Source organism: Ostrinia furnacalis, unplaced genomic scaffold (assembly GCF_004193835.3).
Source record: "Ostrinia furnacalis isolate ACB-3 unplaced genomic scaffold, ASM419383v2 OfSCF0526, whole genome shotgun sequence".
NCBI classification, from domain to species: domain Eukaryota; kingdom Metazoa; phylum Arthropoda; class Insecta; order Lepidoptera; family Crambidae; genus Ostrinia; species Ostrinia furnacalis.
The window spans coordinates 352,894-373,172 of record NW_021130765.1 but is presented as its reverse complement, the minus strand read 5'-3'; the positions used below and the strand labels follow the sequence as shown (position 1 = coordinate 373,172).

At 36.2% G+C, this 20,279-nt stretch overlaps 2 protein-coding genes across 7 annotated transcripts; one reads left to right on the top strand and one right to left on the bottom strand.

Moving 5' to 3' along the window:
• The first annotated feature begins 183 nt into the window (after positions 1–183).
• Positions 184–16,006, top strand: LOC114366065 (CD63 antigen). The gene is made up of 6 exons (XM_028322834.1): positions 184–288; positions 528–632; positions 2,980–3,171; positions 11,055–11,225; positions 12,942–13,160; positions 15,258–16,006. Exons 2-6 carry the CDS (start codon positions 567–569, stop codon positions 15,321–15,323), a joined length of 714 nt encoding a protein of 237 aa, XP_028178635.1. The 5' UTR covers positions 184–288; positions 528–566; the 3' UTR covers positions 15,324–16,006.
• A 1,638-nt stretch (positions 16,007–17,644) lies between these two features.
• On the bottom strand, positions 17,645–20,279 carry LOC114366066 (ubiquitin conjugating enzyme 2). 6 transcript variants are annotated; one of them, XM_028322839.1, is made up of 6 exons: positions 20,141–20,278; positions 19,962–20,069; positions 19,674–19,865; positions 18,856–19,163; positions 18,624–18,771; positions 17,645–18,502 (listed from the first exon to the last, which is right to left on the bottom strand). In XM_028322839.1, the coding sequence occupies exons 4-6, from the start codon at positions 19,069–19,071 to the stop codon at positions 18,405–18,407; spliced, it is 462 nt and encodes a 153-aa protein (XP_028178640.1). In that variant the 5' UTR covers positions 19,072–19,163; positions 19,674–19,865; positions 19,962–20,069; positions 20,141–20,278; the 3' UTR covers positions 17,645–18,404. The 6 variants fall into 6 exon arrangements, with proteins under 6 accessions (XP_028178640.1, XP_028178636.1, XP_028178637.1 ...); XM_028322835.1 differs by lacking the exon at positions 19,674–19,865 and having other exon boundaries at positions 18,856–19,191; positions 20,141–20,279; XM_028322836.1 differs by lacking the exon at positions 19,674–19,865 and having other exon boundaries at positions 18,856–19,191; positions 19,987–20,069; positions 20,141–20,279.

The following is a 20,279-nucleotide window of genomic DNA, read 5'->3' as shown; positions in this document are numbered from 1 at the left end:
TATCCAACAAAAATATTTTTTTCAAATCGGCCAGTAGCGTGTTCAATCAACGAAAATAACAAACTCTTCAGATTCATAGTGGAAAAGAACAATGGGAGGCAGGTACCCAAGTTGATTTTAGAATCTACTATTTAAAAAGAATACGCAACTTCGACTAGCAACACCGAGCGCTGTTGTTTTTAGTAGTTTTACCGTCACAACACTGGCAACTCAGTTATTTTCCGCAGCTGTTGGTGGACGTACGTTGTTGTGTTCCGCATACTCGAATTTTAGAGATAATATTTGGCGGTAAGTGTATTTAATTCACGCTTCACTGTTAAAATAATTTTTAGTTGTAATTATTTGTCGACCAATAACAGACCCAGTTGTTAAATGGATCACACAGTAACTCTTTGTAAAGCAAGTGCGTAGAACGTGCCGCCAGACGCAAATCGATGTTTACAACAAACAATAGCGCGTTGGCTGGCATTTACTCAATCTTACCTGCTGTTCTGAAGAAAGGTGTTAAAAGTTTCTATTCTTTTTAGGTCCCAGGATTTTAATAAAGTAAAATAAACTAGGACAAAATGGCTCTCGGAGGAGGAATGTCGTGTGTGAAATACCTGCTGTTTTGCTTCAACCTTTTGTTCGCGGTAAGTCCTACTTAAAAAATATCAATTTTACTATTAGTCTACTAGAATTTAAAATTGAAGTACAGTTAATTAAATAATTACATCAAATACCTACTTTGAATGTCGATTCTTTTGTTTTTCTACCGCCGCGCTGTTTCCAAAATTCAATCATGTATTTTTTGTGCTAACTACCTTCATAAAAAAAATATATTTTAGTGCATACGCGTAATTATTGATTTATTTTCCATTGTTTTATTAACTTATAGATATTTTCTTTGTTTGACTCATCATTTCACAGGGTTGCACAATAAAGTTAAATAATTGTTCAAAACTTTTTGTTATTCATGTCAGAACAAATGAAGGCAACACAAGAAATTAATTTTTGCACAAATATTGTAATGATAACATCATTTATTTTTGTCTTCGCTATCAACCAATGATTCCAGTTTAATTGTGCATATTAAAAATAGATGTTATCTACCCTTCGCTGACTCACATCACAAAGCATGTCAACATAGACATCATTATTGCTTATCGTGTCATAGGAATGTAGTTTTAATTTCATAAGTATTTTCAAAGTTTGCATTACAGGCCTTATACTATAGGCACTATAGTAATTTTCATTATTTTGGTTCTGTAACAGAACAGTGGCAAACAAAGTACTTAACTTGACATTAGGAAGTTATTTTGGTTTATCCATCTGTCTAAATTATAAGTTTAAAAATGAATAATATTATTGTTAGTTTAGTGCAGTCAATTTATGTGTTTCTCATTTAGCAGACTGAACCTCAGAGTGCCCTGCGCTTATCTAAGTGTAGGTAATTAACCTGCCCACTTGAAGTACAAGTGGCATATCTATCACTCATGTTGCTTCATAAACATTTTAATTACAAGCAGAAAGATAAACTTTATTTATTATATTTTGTACTTTTACTCACATGATTTTATTTGAAGAATTATATTTATTTGAGTATTTGACTTAAATCATTTGAGCTTCTTCTTCTTTTCGTGTCTAAGAAGAAGATCATTTGAGCGCTATGACCAAACTAACTGGTTCGTATGTTATTATTATTTAAACAATCACAAAATGCTTCATACCAAAATTGTTACCACAGATAATAAAGCCATAAAACAATATTTTATAATAATAACTAAGCAAATACCTACATTAAGTACAATCGCTAGCTAGTTAACTTTTCACAAAATGAAGTATTTTTCCAATCTCTTCCTTTTTCCAAAATTAATATATTAGAATCAATATAAATATAAAGTCCACCAATCTTTAGCTGGATGTGCTGTCGCCATACATTCATACTATAGCATTATGTGCCTAACATACACTTGACTGCAGGTACCTACCCTTAACGTTTTTATCTCCAATTCTTGCCGATAGCAACAAGTCTATGTAGAAAGGGTCGCTTGGCCGGCGCCAAGACACCCACGCCACTCTAATTTGTCTTATGCTTACAAATGAAAGTGTGACGTCATGTCGAGACTATCGTAACAACGTTACTCGAAGAATAAGACAGCTGAAGTAGGTATAAATGTGGCTACAAGCTGAAGTAGCAAAAAAAATCTCGTACTTGTTTATGAACAATTTTATTTATCAGTCACTGCCATGCGTCTGTCTTTGCCATGTGTCTGTTTATTGTAATTTCCAGCGTTTTGGTTAAATAAATAAAATAACTAAATTAAATCTCTAATAAAGATAAAACTTCTAAAATAAGCTATAATACGATAACCTATACCATAAGCACAGATTAGGACCTGGCTGCGCACCAAAACAGAAGAAAAACACCACACAGAATGGAAAAAATTGTGAAGGATGCAGGCAAACAAAAGTGCAGTTAGTTCCGGATGTATCGAAAAAGTTCTCTAAAAAAAGTCTTCTGTATCATTCAAAAAGATAATAAAACACTATGAAATGCGATGGATTGTCTTTTAGACACGTACAAGAATACAAGATTGCTTCTGCTACGTCCTCAAAATAGAAAAATAATACGACGGGATTATAAAATTAGCACGTGCTGACACATCCGTATTAAATCTGAATTATATTTTAAAAAACATTCGAAACAAAGTGTGTCAAAACTTCGGACATAAATAATGCGAAGCAATTTTCGCGCCGCGTGTTTAGAGCTGTAAAACATCCAATACGTAACTAACATTAATTTAATGTATTGAAATACTACTAGGTATAGCTATTCAGCAATAAGGAACATTGCAAACTTTATTTCGCTACATAAAAACTTTTTACCTGTTTCGATCTTAACTTTTTACGTGGTCTAATCTTCCACCCAACCTCATTTCAGTGTTTGACCCTGATTCCTTCTTACCTCTACAATATTAAAACCATCCTTCTTTCCAGATCACGGGTATGATCATATTGATCGTGGGCGCCAAGGCCATGATCAGTCTCTCTCCCTACATCGACCTGACGGGAGAGAACTTCTACACTAGCGGACCGGTGGTACTGATCATCGTCGGAGTGATCGTCTTCATCGTCGCCTTCTTCGGATGCTGCGGCGCCGTCAAGGAGAACCACTGCATGATCATCACGGTGAGTTTAATCATAGAAAAGGATAGAAAACTTTATTTGTAAGAAAGGTATACAAGCAAGCAAGACATGGATACACACAGAGAGAGAGATACACAAGTGGACAGATAACTGCTTGAGCCCCTCTAACAAAAAGATACCCGCTCAGCATACATCAAGACCGCCAGGGCTTGTCTTGAAACTGATTGATCATGGATTCATAGGATCCTGATTTCTGCCGGGCTGGGATCCGCGCCGTGATAAAATCTTATCAATGATTGTATACGACAAACGTATGGGCTTATCGGTCGATAAAATGGCGCGATACAAGCGTATCTCGGCGCTCATCCTACGTTTACTGATCTGCAATTATAGGGGAACGGACACCACGCAATTGAGATACTTTTTATAAGATGTCAAACACTGTTTCTCGTTATGAGTTGTACGGAAATAATACCCACGTCTAACGCGCATATCCGCTCACTTTGAAAGTCACCTATCAATAAAATCGAAGTCTTATGAGTCAGAGGAATCTTTTATTATCAACGCTAGGGTTATCTTTTTCAATAGCGGACTAAGGTACAGAGGTTTTATTGGGTTTACTTACTTGTTGAATGGAAAGAAATTCGTCATGGGGTCTTACGTTACCTGCTGGAGCCCCCAACGAATATCCCCTTCCAAACAAAAAGGCTTAAAGTTTCTAACTTAGTGAGTTAGATCCAATTTCGTTAACTCCATGTGGCACAAGGGTACTTAACTGTGAATATGTTCAGAAACTCCATAACATCGTTTAGTACTTTACTTCAACATAAGTATGACGTGTTTTCTAGAACTTGTGGTGATTGCGGTTTGAGGAAGTAAATCTTTATTGTAGACTCATTCATGCAACGATAAACTAGAGTTATTGATTATAAATAATTATAATAACAAACATTAATGACTGATCAGTCTTTAACGTCATATGCAACTACATACTTGTTAGTTATTTATTGATATGATATTTTTCAAGTTGGCGGTCATTAGCTAAGATAACCAAGCTGTTTACTTGGATTTATACTGCGTAGGAAAATAAACAATTTCACTCCACAAGTTGGTGGTTATAGATGACCCACGCTGAACTGTCCCACCAAACTCAATGACAGGGGGGCGCTACCATCGTTCAACTATATGGTTTCCAACATGGCAAAAATCTGAACCAGCGATCCGGTATTGACGGTGGCGCCCCACTGTCAATGTCATCGACAGGACAGTCCAGTATTTTGGAACTATACGAACTGTTGCCCTGTTTTTGTGGAAGCCACGTGACATGATTTGGCCCTGACCTTCAGTCAGCCGGTCGGCCATGCGGACAAAATAACAGATGCAGATAGATTGTTTAAGATATAGCTATTTTACTTATTTAAGCCTCTATATTGCTGTTATCTTAGGTCTATTTTCGGTAATAAGTAATAAGTCCCTAAATCCCTATTTAGCAGTGCCAGCCGTGCCAACTACCGCTCGACCATGGCCAATTTGATGTTTGTTTTGATATTAATTTTAAAAGGTGTGGTTTTCTGAATAAAGAAAAATAAAAATAAAGTAAATAAAAGTAATTAAAAAGAACTATTGGTTACTTTTAACGTAGATTGGCAACTAAAACAGTTAACGTCGCGCGTCGCTTGTAACAAAATAGTGTAATGAATTATTGTATTACAGATTCTCTCTCTATTTATGTAACAACAGCTCGATTACGGAACTTGTCTAGGTAACGTGAGCAACACACATTCACATGTCACTAATTGCAGTCGCTATAGAATTTATGCTCATTCTTACAATAAAATATGAATATTATTGCTTATAAACCTAAGATCCTCGTAACATTTTCTCTACCCTACCCCCTAAGCTCGTTTCGGCTTACAAGTTAGGGTAATTGCGCCGGTTTTCCGTCCAGCTCCTGTTTTCGTCCATTTGACCGACTTGCCACAAACAAATACGGAAAATTAGAATACAAACCTAACTTTCCGAGCAAGTTTGGACTTGTGACAATCTATAATATCTAAGTAACAGTTCTGCCTGCATGAAAATGTAATTTGACAAGTAATAACTCCAAAAAAATCTACGGAAGTTGCTGCTGCACACAGGTGAATGGAAAACGTCGTCAAGAAAAAAAACGTGCCGGTAGAGAACTTTCATGGTATGTTTAATTACTGTTTTAGCTACTTTACGTAATGTTTTTGGCACGTATGTCTAATTATTAGCATAATAAACACTATTTTAAGGGTTTATTAAAGTTTTTGTATAGAAATTTTTTTTTTAACTTTTAAGTTGAAAATTTTAGAATGTTCCGCTAAAAGCATATTTTTTATGTTTCTAGCAAAAGTTTTGTATCTTGCATCAAAGATAGGAAGTTGATTATTTTTTTCAAAAATCTGCAATTAATAGGGAATCTGTCAAAAAAAGGAAATCTGAGAAAAGTCGACCCAAAAAAAAGATAAAAAAATTTAAAGCCTACTGGGTCATACAATTTGAAAAAATCACAAAATTAACGATAACTTCTAAACTATGAAAAATCGTAGAACATACATAGGGGTGAAATCAATAGGTCTAGTCCTCACCTATCACCTGCCTTCGGCTTGACACCTTACAAGAAACACCCTGTATATGTAAGGGTATTTCAAGATATTCATTTCGCATCACAAAGCTGGCAACTCCGCTAATTGGACGAGAACCAACGTACTTACCCTACTTGTCCCCTGGGACTCCTCGACCTTATTTAGTTTATTTACTTAACTGTCACAAAGTTAACGAAAGTTTTTGGGCGTTTAAATACCTACTGTCACTGACTTTATGTAGAATTTGAATTAGTAGGTAGGAAGAAATTATTTTTCTCTTCTTTGCGTATCATTTGTTTTTGAATAACAATGAAGCTTTTCATAGGTGTATTGTTAAATTGTTATTACTTACTTTCGAATCTGTAGTAGTGTAGTGTAACAGGACAAGGACTGTAAGTACAATACAACTTAAACTGGATGAACTTCGTTCTCAAAGTTGTATTTCAACATGAGTAGCCTAGTAGCATTCTTTCTTAGCGTCTAATGTTTCGAATTATGCAAATGTGCTTATTACCTAAACACGGTCAAACTCATGCTAATTATAGAAATCATTGCTTAGATATGCCTGCCAACTCGAATAAAAACTTGACCTCATTAAGATTTATAAAATAAATTCATTTTCTGTAAGGAGGCTTTTTTGGCTTTTACAACCCTACCGCTGCTTTTTGGCAATAATATAGGCCATGATGTCCGCTTTTGTCTAGATTTTTTTAAATCTATTAAGTAATGTGTTGGAACACGAATGATGTAGGTAATATTCGTAACAAAATTGAACATGAAGCTCCGAAACAGCCTGTCCACTAATGGTTTTACGCAACATTGTTAAGTTAACACATTAACAGCTAAATGAATAGTCGTTGACTCCAATCGCGGGGAAATACCCAAGAGCAATCAAATGAACAACGTGATATTTTTATAACTCGCACAAACGCCGCCCACTCATGTGACCCATCTTTGTACTCAAGTGGTACACAATACGAAAATAGCTGACGTTGGATGGCCAATGATGGCCGGCCCGATGATAATGGCGAAATTAAAACCGGTCCAGAATCTATCCACATGGACGGACTGGCCTCGAATCCTCGATCGATCGCGTAACGGCTCGGAAAGAACCTATACCTATCTACTTATGACACATTAACCGTTGTAACCGCGGCATAGGCATCAATAAATAATGTTAGTTACAGGAAAATTCTTCTAGTTCCTATTGTGGTCATAGGTTATTTTGTAATTTGACCTAATAATTACATTTTGTTGCAAAAATTACGAGAAGTTGTAAAGCTGTTAAAAAATAGAGATGAAGTGAAAAAGCAATTTTTACCGGATGCATAAGACCGCAATATTTGACCTCGAAAACCACTTCGACTAATTAATTAGGAAGGCCTAAGAATTGTAAGCGATTCTTCACGATATTGAGCTGGCTTTCAATCGATGAGACAATGAGCGGTCCGGTTAGACAAGGTCGTTTCAATGATGCTATTAACGTAAACGCTCATCTTGTTAAAAATACATTATATTTGAGAGTTATTATTTATTTCTTAAACATTACCTTTAATATTTTAAAATTGGTATCGGCGTTGTGCGCGTTATAGCTGACAACGAGGCAGAAAAACTGCAAAGTCTTTTTTCACAAATTCTTGTAGAATTTCAAGACGCAACTCCTCAAAAAAACATTTGAAAGAATATTTCTCTAATACGGGAAAGTTCTTGTTTCTGTCCTTTCACCAATTAATTCTAAATAACTAAGCACTTTTAAGAATAATACGCAATGGAATATCGAGATGCCCGAATGGAATATCGATGATGATTAAAGCCTAGAATATTTTATTTACTTGTGTAAATTACGAGTATATTTCCATTTCTATCTTGGAATGTTAAGCTGTCATAACAGCGGTCAGTCCTCGGGCCAATTGGAGTCAGGTCCTGCGACCTCTGACCGTCTCGGGTAATGAGCGCTTCCTCTCGCTGCGCTTGCGCCACTGCTTGACAATTACATTACGCAGGAAGTCGGCCAGCGCTTGTGATTTATCTCATTAGTTGAATAGCTGTAGATTGAATACGTGATGATACTCTTAAAATTCAGCATCATCATCATTTCAGCCACATAAAAGGCTTGTACCTACGTAGCATCTTCATGAGGTCGTCTTTCATGTGGACAGACCCTGCTTGCTGAGAATGAATTTAATTTCACTTCCAAATATTCCGTTAAATTAGCATTGCATTCTGCTAGTGTTGTTATCGCTCATTTTTCACATTAAACGAAACTGTTAAAATGTTTCTTTAGTTGCGCAACGCGAGTAAAAATGCGCGAACGTTGAGTCATCACTTAAATGACAAGTGTCGTTTAGAAGGACCTACTTTTAAGTCTAAAGCCGACTCGTGCTGATAACTATTATAATAATAGCCTGGTTTACATTCGTTCACCCTAGCTTATCGGATTTCTTGATAGCAATATCCTATAGAAAACATCTTTGTTCTCATTAACTAACATACAAGTTCTGATTCAATAGCGACTGCAAAATAAGTATCTTTAGTTTTAACTGAGACTATGCCGGTTTATCTGTAGGTAAGCGTAGTTAAGTTATAGATACGGGACTACTCCCACCTTGTTCCCACCACTGCAACTCCTGTGTAGCCAGGATCTACAGCTTGACCGTCACAAAAAAAACCCAACCAACGAAGGTCAAGTTTGTTCCGGGGGAAAGTTAAACTGTCATTGGACCCGCAACGAAATTAATCAGAAGAACATAGGAGGAGTTCGAAATTAAGATTCGACTTCCCTCCATTGCAAAGCGGATGACAGGTGACAAACAAAGGTTTAAAACCTTTAAGAAAAGATTATGCACCACGGACAATAAATATCAATTAAGGGGGCCTATCTTATGAGCAATTAGCAACTAAGTACCTGCCAATAATATTTTTCACAAAATCGCTTAAAAGCACGGAATTTTTTCCTTGTCGCGACAAGATCGGTGTAATAAATTGCGGAAACAGATGTATGTAGTAGCCTAGCAGTAAAGTCTGCGCAGCAGACTAAAGCCTGAGAGATGTGTTTGTATAACCAACCAGATTTCATTTTTTTCACATCACATCTTCGCTTTTGCGAAATCCAGGCCATAAAGCAGAATATCTGCTCATCAAAACTACTGGGACCAACCGACCAAGCAACATTGAACAGTTTTCCAAATTCGAGCTTAAGTTTTACTTCACGTACTACGTCATCATCTCCGGTTATCTCTAGCATGTAATTTGGCTCCATTAGCGTCCATCGCGCCTTCCTTCATATCGTCACCTCTGAATTAGATAATGTTGTGCGCGTAGGTGGACAAGCAGGTTGTCGTGACGTGCAATTAGTGATCTTGTAATTATGTGCACGTCATGTCCGCGCATTGTTGCCTTTGTGCGCTAAATTCTTTAATGCTTTATGGTTTTACTCGAATCTTTTTTGTTAATACAAAAATAATTTATTTCAGCCAGTTTGCACTAATACTTGATCTACTCTTTAATTATAAATTGATATTGGTGAAACGTAGGTAGCCCTCAAACTGGTAGAACGACTATCGGAGATTGTAAGTGCAGTCGAAGGTTAAACTCAACGAAAATATGGTTAACTGTGATTAACTCTCTCGATCTGGTATAAAGGATAAAAAATTCTCATCAGCAGATAATTAATATTGTCAGCAGCTTTTCAAAATTAACGTGAATGATTTCTACTTAATTAAAAACCAAATCCTCGACATGACCATTTTATTCAAACGTACTTTGGAACCCGAGTCTTGTAATCGGTTTACCCTCGTCCTGGCCACTCGTGTATAACGGGCCCAATTCGTAAACAGACATACACCTTTGTATGAACAGGTTAACGACCGTATATGGAAGGGGACTGATAAGCAGGGACAGGTAGGCACGGTTGATAATTTAACGTGGACATGGCAAACAGATATTATGGCCCAAATGAATACATTTGTCATTTTAAATTAGAAGTCAAAACAATAAAACAAACGCCCCTGGCTTACGATCCTTATTAAACGGCATTTAGTTAGTAGGTACGTTTCTATACAATTTTATAGTTAATTTTGTGACGGTACTGCATGATACAATAACGTGGTTGATCGTTTACTATTTTATTTTACTTATCAAGAATAAAGTAAACTTGAACTGTATCGTTGGATGACTAATATTACAGTGCGTCATGATGATTCAAGAGTAGGCACCTACAATAAATTGTACTCAAATAGTAAGAGGAGCACTATGAATAACGATAAAACTGGACAACAATACCACCTAGTAATCCAAAACAGGTCGTAGAACTTTTGTATTGCAATAAATATGCTTCAAATTAATCAAGCTTGCTTCCAATTAAGAAATTAATTCTTGTGTTTTGAGGTGGCAGAAAGAAGAAAAACTTACTTTTATAATCAAGTAGGTATTAAACTGAACAAAAGGCAAAGGCTGAATGAAGACCCAAAGGACCCAAACTAAATTCGAACTGCTTAATATTGAGGCCAATCACAGATTCAAGTCTTCATGAGTGTAGATTCATACTTGAGTCTTACCTACTTCACGTACCTATACGAATCCGCACCACTGTGTCATCGACTCATCAAACTATGGAAATATGAATTATGTATGATGCCTTGTTGCTTTGACTGTTGATGTCTGAGAATCAAAAGATTATTTATTCTGCAGATGCAGACATTTTATTTATAGGTCATTAAGTAGATCCATTAAAACCTCGCCTCCCGAGGTGACCCGAGTGAATAGTTTAATTCTGATAAGAGTCATGCTGTGAAAACACGTCATTTCTTATAGTATACCTACCTACGTCTAAGTTCGTATAGCAAGTGCCTACATTATGATCATAAAGAGTTTTTTTTGATTGCATAATAAGGCAGTTATTTGACCACAATCGCACCTGATGTTAAGTGAGATGCAGTCTAGGATGGTAGGTACATCATATCTGTCCTGTAAGTGCCTATTCACTCTCGCCTTGAAAATGCCCGGATTATAGTCTTCGGGAAAGACAGCAGCCGGCAGCTAGCAGTTCGCACTATAAAAGAGTCATCGAAACGCTTAGTGCGAGCTGGTGGAATGTCAAGTTCTCCTAATCCCAGTCTTTAGTTTTAGATATAAACGACATGAGTGTCGTTGAATTGTGTTGTCGGTGACTCTTGTTGGTTTAACAGTAAAAAAAGCCATACCTATTGAGTTCTGAAGGTTCGTTTCATAACTAAGCATTCCTATTGAAGGTGTTCTATAATCTTAGCATCACAAATTAATTGTCCACGCTTTAACAATAAACAAATTCTATTCCAGTTCTCAATATTCCTGCTGGTCATCTTCGTGGCTGAGCTGGCTGTGGGCATCGCGGGCTACGTGAAGCACCAGGACCTGGAGAACTCCATCATCCGCAACCTGAACGCCACCATCAAGGACTACCCCACCAACCCTGACGTCAAGAACAGCTTCGATATCATCCAGACTGACGTGAGTTAAACTATTTTTTGACGCAGAACAGCGAGAACAGAAAGGCAGGTATTTGACCGCATCGCACCTGTGCTGTGTGCTTACCATGAGCCATGAGTTTACGTTAGGTGTGCTCGCTAGCGAGTACGTCAAAAACCTATGAAGATTTTATTCTTGCAAATCGAATGCATAGCGTTGAATGGAGCTCGAGAACATTGTTGTTGCTACTCGTATCGTATACTTATTGCTCTTATAACAAAACAACTGAATAAGATCTGCAGTGTGTTGTTGTTGTTTTTTAATAGTAATAAATATTTTGGTAAGTAGGTATTTGCTTTTGCTACAAACAAAATTATTTGTTTTTAGCTTGATGAAAAATATCATGATGGAATTTGATGACTAGGTGAATCTGCTAAAGGCCAAATTAAGAGGGAATTAAAGGGATTTTAAAATGAAACAGCAAGTTATAAAGACGCGCTCATATCATTATTAATCGCGATACATACGAGAGTCGTTGCTGAGGATGATTCAAGGGGTTTTTCTGCAAAGATTTCCTGCTAATTTAGCACGGCCGTAAAAAATTACCGTTAACTGGTATGCCTGCATAACTAATGACTGCGGACCATGGCTTTCGACACAAAAATTAAGTATTCAGTTTGCTTACATTATATTCTTGCATTGTAGTTACAGGGCAGTCGTCGGTCACTATTATGGGGCATAGATAGATAAAACACACTTATTGTACACCACTCAGGCAAGAAAAAGAAAGAAATAACACAAAATACGGCCCAATTTAGGCGGTCTTATCCCTATAAAGCGATCTCTTTATTTTAGTCTGAAAATATTAAATCTATGATCGTTTTCCTTTTAGATCATTTGACTCAAAAGCCGTAAGCTACTTCATTGTTTTTTTCACTACGCTTTGTTACAGTTCAGTACATGAACAATAGAACGAATTATGTATACCACAGGATGTGTCCGCCCAAGGCTGCAAATTCAGTCAACATAATCGTGCATACTCTTGCGTTATCTAATCTGTGCCAATGTGGTGTTATTCACGATGAATGGCCTCAAACATGATGCGCTGTTTGCACAGGTCTAACATATCTATAGTAACTATGGATATACGACTCACATTGTCGTGTTTATTGGGCAGTGAAATAAACTTCCATCTTATCCTCAAGTCTGAAGTTAACTGTTCATATTCTCGGAATATGAACAATGTCAATAATAGGTGCTTATTGTTTCTGAGGGGAATCCCGGCGCGGAGGCGAGTCCTTTTGATAAACGTTCGTGGCGATGACGAAAGATTTTTTCTTCGAGATACAAATGATACAATAATATCATTAGGCTCTATATTTTATTCCTACAAATCCTTATATCTACGTCATTGTTACTAATAATGCATATTCGTTTGGCATGGTATACTTAAGCTGTCTATACTCTACAAAGTATGGAAGTAAAACGCCCTTTGAGCTCAGAACTTTCGAAGTTCAATAAAAACTGTGAGCACATTATAGGTACTTTAACCAAAATCGCAAAAGTGCCGAAGACAAAAAAAAAGTATGGAACAGCAATTAGTAGTAATGTAGATGAGTGTCTTTTACTTTTAATCTAAAATCATAATTCACTGATACCGTTTTAGTGTAGCTTATAGCTTGACGGATTCGTCTTTTACTGGTACTTCTTTCTATTCATGTCACCTGTAAAGTAATATATTTCGTCTTTTATCCCCAGCTGAAATGCTGCGGCATCTACGGTCCAGGCGACTGGAAAAACAACAGCATGCCCATCCCTGACAGCTGCTGCTCGGCTCAAGAGATCAAGGGCGACGTGGTGGCGGCCTGCAAGCCCGAGAACGTCTACCAGGAGGGTTGCTACAAGAACGTCGTGTCTTTCCTCAACAGCATCGCGGCCGTGCTTGGCGGAGTCGGCCTGGGCATCGCCGCTGTGCAGGTAAGAACCTTCTAGAACAGGGCACGTGGTGACGACCTGTAAGTCCGAGAACGTATACCAGGAGGGTTGCTACAAGAACGTGGTGTCTTTCCTCAACAGCATCGCGGCCGTGCTCGGTGGAATCGGCCTGGGCATCGCCGCTGTGCAGGTAACAACTTTTATTACCAAATTACAATATCATTACAGCTTACTAGTAGTCCCCAAACTAGGTAATCCTGTATCTTGGGGAAGGTAAGAACCTTCTAGCTAGAAGATCAACGAGACTATCCCCACCGCTGCAACGCTTCTGTGTAGCCAGGATCTACAGCTTGACCGCCAATCGCCAATAAAAGATTCTAGATCAAGACGACGTGATAGCGGGTTACATGATAGGGCTGCTACAATAATGTGGTGTCAATCCACAACAGCGTCACTGCCGTGCTCGGATGAGTCGGCCTGAGCATCATCGCTGTGCAGGTGAAAAGCTTCTAGGAAAATCAAGGCGACGTGATAGCGGTTTGCAAGGCAGAGAATATACCAGAAGGCTGCTACAAGAATGTGGTGTCATTCCTCAACAGCATCGCTGCTGTGCTCGGTGGAATGGGCTTGGGCACCTCTTAGCACTCATAGATTCCACTTTAATCCTGTTTCTCTAAAGTTTATCCAAATGAGCTTGCAGAATCCGACAGACCTTTATTCGGTTAAGGACAGATTCTGTTTAGGACAGATTAGGTTTACGACAGATTCTCTTTATGACAGATTCGTTTTATGACGGATTTTGTACAGTCAAGAATAAAATGTTTTTTTAACCAACGCAACGTCTCATGAATAGATTTAACCAATTCCCCCTACTATGTAATATAAAATTATGGAAAACTTCTTTCTATATATGTTACTCTGGTACCTATTGTGTATTTATTTTAGTCGTATGACTGCTTATGAGTTGCCGAGTATTCCATTAATAGCGTCGTGTATACGACGAGAGCACAAACTGAATATTTTATAAATGTTTTTTATTTTAATTTAAAACGTGTGACTGAAATATTATGATGTGATATTATGTAACTAGCGGCCGCCCGCGACTTCGTACGCGTGGACCTCGTTTTACCCATGTCGTTTCATGTTGATAGATGGCGTTTCACGGCATGAATATTTACGAATGTCAAAAACAGTAGTTTGTCCAGCGCTTTTTTTTATTTACTACTTGCTTTCCGCCCGCGGCTTCGCGCGCGTGTACTACATATTTTACGGAACCCTATTTTTTTCCAAAGTAATATTTAGCCTATGTTACTCGTGAATAATGTAGCTTTCGAATGGTAAAAGAATTTTTAATAACGGTACACTAGTTTTTGAGCCTATTCATTACAACCAAACAAAGTTTTCCTCTTTATAATATTAGTGTAGATATTTTGACCTTCATAAGTGCCACCTGTGGTCTAAATTGAATTATATATTTTTTATTTTGATTTTGCTGTAGATTTTAACCAATGACGATAGATGGCGCTTTTTAGACGTCTTATTTATTTATTGAAATTCATTTGTCACAAAATCCGTTCAGTAGTTTTTGCGTGAGTAGCAAACATCCAGACAATCATGACATCCAGACATTCAAACTTTCGCCTTTATAATATTAGTAGGAAGTAGGATTATATTATACCTAATCTACATCTACACTAATATTATAAAGAGGAAAGATTTATTTGTTTGCATTGAATAAGCTTCGAAGCTACTGGAAAAGCTACCGATTTGAAAAAATATTTCAAACTATTGTGCAAAGTATAAGATGCATTTAAAATTTATTTATATTTTTTTGTTCAAAACTAGTTACCTAGCTAAATAAACTTTTTTTTAAATAATCTGTCTTTTGAATTTATGTACTCAATTGTATTTCTGTCTTAAAACGAATCTGTCATAAAGAGAATCTGTCGTAAACCGAATCTGTCCTAAACAGAATCTGTCCTAAACCGAATAAGCCCCGACAGATACCTAAGTGAGATGATCCTAAACCATCGGACATTTCAATTTAATATTGGCTACACTGGGCTAGCGGTTCAAAATCAAAATTACTCTAAAGGTTTATCTTCATTTAAATTGATTGAAATAATTATTTTTTTCCAGCTCTTGGGAGTGATATTCGCGTGCTGCCTGGCGCGCTCCATCCGCAGCCAGTACGAGACGGTGTAAGCCGCACGTTCCCAACTCTCGGTGTCTATTTACGTATCAATCAGTGTCTATTCCAACTACAGATATTTTGTGATTTAAGTACATGTAATTATTAAGTAATACTGTATTACGGAATAATTTATTATTTTTTATTAATGTTGATTTTCAGATTTTTATATTAATTTTCTACTACAATATTTACTATGAAATGGTTTATCCATTCAATGATTTTTATACGTAGTTTTTTATAATGATTCCATTTTTCTCTTAGCCAATCTCATATTTATTATTCTTATCTTCCAGAATCGATGCTCTGTTTGAAAGACGTAGGCCTGTAGTTTTGTTTGAGTGGAAAGCACTACGCACGGACCCTTTACAATTTTCACAACCGTCAAGTGTGCTCAGTGTAGAAGACTGATTTTCGAATAGAAATGGTTGGATGCAAAAACCAAAATCATCTCCAATTTTGTTACCTTTATATTGTATTTTAACTCGATTTTATTAGACAATTAAAATGTAATCTTCGTACTTCATATTAGCCGAGTAGCGCTAGTGCACATAGTATAGAGCCAAAGTTCAATTTAGTTGCAGGCAAACTTAAAACGATAGTATCGTATGGATCTCTATTCAACTTAAAGCGAACTTTGGATGTGTGTTTCGGTCCCAAATGTTTGTAGGTATTATATTTATAATAAAAATTGGCATTATCTACAAATTTGTGTTTAATTTACGAAGTCGCAATGAAACAGCGTTGAGTGTCCTAGTTACACACATTTTATTTCCTATTTTATACCATGATATAAACTGTAACAAAGGATGATTACAAGGGAGTCAGAATTCGTGAACATCGAGATAAGGAACATCAGTCGCGTAAAATACAGCTGACTTGCAAGCAACACATTTCAAGTTACAGTACAAAATAATTAAAAAATCACATTGACAAAATATATCCAGTCCCGAATACAGTTAGTATTCACATTCTTGTATGTCGCAAGCATTTGAATCTCACAGCACCAGTTTCACTACGAATGAAGTCGCCAAATTCATTAATTATAAATATATAATTAACTCTTTCATAACGCTATCACCAAAACATTCATATACGCGCGACATACACTTTTAGCTAAAATCATTATAGTGCTAAATACCTATTTAGACCTAGGGTTAAGACATACATTATACATTACCTAGACAATAAAATAACTTACATCTAATAACGGTTTACACCTAAACGGAATACTTTAGAAAAGTCGGAGTAATGTCAGACTGGAGTAGTAAGTAGTAAAGGCCAAAAATGTACCTAACTTTTGGCACGTCATTTACGCATTACAATGGTACAATAATCTCCATGACTTGCAGTTGGAAGTTGATATGTTTTTCTCGCAAAATAAACCATACATAATCCGGCCTAAAAGAGACCTCCAATACCGTCAGTTGATGACAATTTGAACCATACATTCAGCAATTAAAAAGTAAAATTCATGTTGATAACACCACAATATTACAGCAAAATCACCTCGAACCATTCATGAACTTTGTGTACAAAAATACATAATTAGGATTTCAAGTGGCTTTATTAGTAGCCTTGATATTTGAACTAATTTGAATTAAACTATATCTCTAAAGTATTTTGGATAGATAGATGTCCTAAACCTGAGTTAGGTTAAATTAGATTAAAAACGTGCAAATGAAACTTACATTTCAAGTCCGAAAATTGCACATATAAAAAAAAGTATAACAAAAGTTAAAAAGCAACTACTTCTAGTACTTTCAAATAATCAATTCAATTTAACTAGTAAATAAAATGGACAAAGTAAAACCTACATATTTAACAGCGTAGTCATTTCACTTATTAAGAAGTTCTTGTGTAGTGGCAGTAAGCAATTATTATCAAGACTTGACTTCGAACCTACATTATCAAGTAAGATTGGAGTCATTTTCACTCAATTATCACTTCTTAATATTAAAATATCATTACCATAATGTAGTTAACCTTCAGTGAAAAAAAAAAAGAATTTTAATGGTTGATTATAAGTCCATTAAATTTTCAGAAAATGTATTGGACTACATATAAAATGAATAAAAGTAGTAAAGTTAAATTGGTTGTACATTATCTTTGTAGTCAAAAATGACTAGCCATATCTAACATTTCTTTTTAGGCAGTTTATAAGAGATGTAATGCTCGAAATCATGGGAGATTTATGGAAATAATCTATTACGGTTATACAAAATAGGACAGCAATTTTATTCATAGTAAATGATATTTTTTACTCAAGTATTTACCCTTTTAAGTTTAGAATATATTTAAAAAATCATACAACATACCCTGAAATCAAAAACGATTTTTAAGACAATGCGATTTATTCCCAAATTTTATACTAATAGGTTCGCAATGTTCACAGCATATCCTTAAAACTGTTACTAGTGTTTGAGATCATCGCATCATTGCGGCAAAAATTGACTCAATTCACTGTTTAACCTACAAATACCATCATTAGTAAAATTACGTTCCTCAATACAACTCGGCTTAAACCAATTTAACTATGTTGAATCTGCTAGGCCACTAATTTCATTCATACTACTCAATGTGGAATATGATCTACATGATTTGTTTACCCCATAATTTTTGATCATAGGAAATTGGAAATACAAACATTAGTAACCATAGAACAGAGACAACATAGTTGGAACTGCACATTATCAAATTTACAATGTATTAAGTCAGATTATTACCAATGTATTTATACAATAACACAGCTAAATACCAACTGATAATCAGTTCATAACGAAAAACTGTTATTACTTAACATTACACTTTTCAGACCTTCATCTCAAGCATATCGACATCACATTAATTGCAACTAAACATTAATAAGCCAAAATTGGTGTACACTTTCTGTGGCATATTGGGTAATTAAGACAATACTCCGATTATTTTACACGGTAAATCACAATCATTGATATATGAGACAGAGAGTGTACAACACTGGTTGGGTAGTTGGATAACATTGTAAGCTTATATTTACGTGAACAGGATGGATTTAGAGCAGAATGGTACTGAGTATGATAGTGTTGTTCCTTGGCAGGCGGGGGGCAGGGCAATCATGTAGCGTAACGCTTGGTCCACAGACGCGCGATACGATCGTGCTCCTCGCGATTCTGCAGGTACTGTGTTGCGATGCTACCCACTAGTGGATCAGCTGCAATGAAGTTCAATCTTTAGTATGTGTGTGTACTAAATCTGATTAAATAATTAAAAAACAAGATTGTTTCTAGTGGTGTTTGTTGATGAGAAAATTTTTTTGTTTATTCAATTCTTACCTGGATTACAATCGGTTAGCAAGGAACAAATGGACAATAAAACTTTTGATATTGTGAGTGCAGGAGACCAATTATCCTTTAAAATATCTAGACATATCACTCCTTGGCTGTTGATGTTACAGTGGTATATCCTAGTTCGGAATGTAACCTGGAATAATAAAAAACAGATCATTTAAAGAAAATGTTACAAATTCACTTTATTCATATAAACAGAGTTATTTTACGAAATTACCTTAGGAGGTTTAAATGGGTATTCTGGAGAAAAGTGGATATCTAGGAAGAAGACTCCACCCTCGTATACTGAGCCAGGAGGCCCCAATATTGTGGAAACCCACTCATACAAGTTGTCACCCTTCGGACCCGCACTGCAATTGGGTGGTGGATCTAATGTGATTTCAGCGAGTTCTTTTTGGATCCTCTTGGCTGATGTGCCGAGTGCCTTCGACATTTTGGGGTTAGGTTTGTTCTCTTTTGTATCGGGTTTGTTTTCAACTGCGCCGCTGGAGCCCGCGCCGCCTCTGCCGCGTCCTGTGCCTCCTCCTGATGAACCAGACGCACCGGACATTATCTAAAAGCACCAAACAACTCAAACTACTCAACTAAAAGGTGAAATGCAAATAAAAAAAAACAAAAGAAAGCAGACACACAATGAATGACACTATTTTTCTCTTAGGTAATATTATGTAGTGAATGAAGATCATGGATTTATGTATGAAATGAACCAAGATTTTATGATCAAAGAAACAAGCAAGTAATCAAAGGAACTCATTAGTCTAAAAGTTTATCTCATAAGCTACCTATTGTAGATGTTTATCTCGAAAATATACATGAACTAAGACAAAAGCTTTAATCTAAAAAACACAAATACGAAAGTGAGATGCACTTTTTTTTTATTCCAAGAAACACATGAAGAACAAAGACTTTATACGTTTAATCTCAGAAAGATACAAAGCAAACATAATGAATACGAGCTATACACCCTTATATGTAATTGGTACGACAAATGACTGAAATAACGATGGGATAGTAATGAAAAAGTTGTATTTGTACCTTACGAATAACAGTCGGCCATCTTGTGGGCTGGCGTTATCCGACAATTTAGTTTTTTGGTTCACCTGTGACCCAATTCAAGAAATAGATGTATCCCAAAACGCTACTGATAGGGTACGATAATACTCATCCAGAAAATGTACAAACTTTGTGCTATTCTACGAACGTAAACTCCTGTAAAGATGCTCCGCACTGCAAAGCGCAAATAAGCACCTTGTTACTTTCCCATGGTTTTACACATTACAAAACAAACAACCCATAGGGAGACACATCGAAAGCCAAAAATACCTTTGAAATATTCAGGTCTTCTTACTCAGTATACCGGCAGTTTTATAGCTTCAATCCACTTCTACCACATTTCATCCATTTGTCCATCGCCCTCACCAACACAAACAACTGAAATAATACACACACGCTCAAGAAATGAAAAACAATAAGATACTGTTTTATGATGAACAAATACTCACAAACAATAATCTAAGGCTTGGGAATAATCACTGCATGGAAATTAATTTACGTAATCCAAGTTTAATGATATAAATACTCGTAATTCACAAAATCAAGCACAACCATTAGCCGACATCTTTCTTTATTTTTAAATTCATT

Bases quoted from the DNA above. Each gene is read 5' to 3' on its own strand.
- LOC114366065 (XM_028322834.1), top strand. From the start codon at position 567: ATGGCTCTCGGAGGAGGAATGTCGTGTGTGAAATACCTGCTGTTTTGC. The intron at 633-2,979 runs GTAAGTCCTACT...CCTTCTTTCCAG, and splicing joins GCTTCAACCTTTTGTTCGCG to ATCACGGGTATGATCATATT. The intron at 13,161-15,257 runs GTAAGAACCTTC...ATTTTTTTCCAG, and splicing joins TGGGCATCGCCGCTGTGCAG to CTCTTGGGAGTGATATTCGC.
- LOC114366066 (XM_028322835.1), bottom strand. From the start codon at position 19,188: ATGTCCGGTGCGTCTGGTTCATCAGGAGGAGGCACAGGACGCGGCAGA. The intron at 18,772-18,855 runs GTAATTTCGTAA...TTATTATTCCAG, and splicing joins ACCCATTTAAACCTCCTAAG to GTTACATTCCGAACTAGGAT. The intron at 18,503-18,623 runs GTAAGAATTGAA...ACTTCATTGCAG, and splicing joins GCTAACCGATTGTAATCCAG to CTGATCCACTAGTGGGTAGC.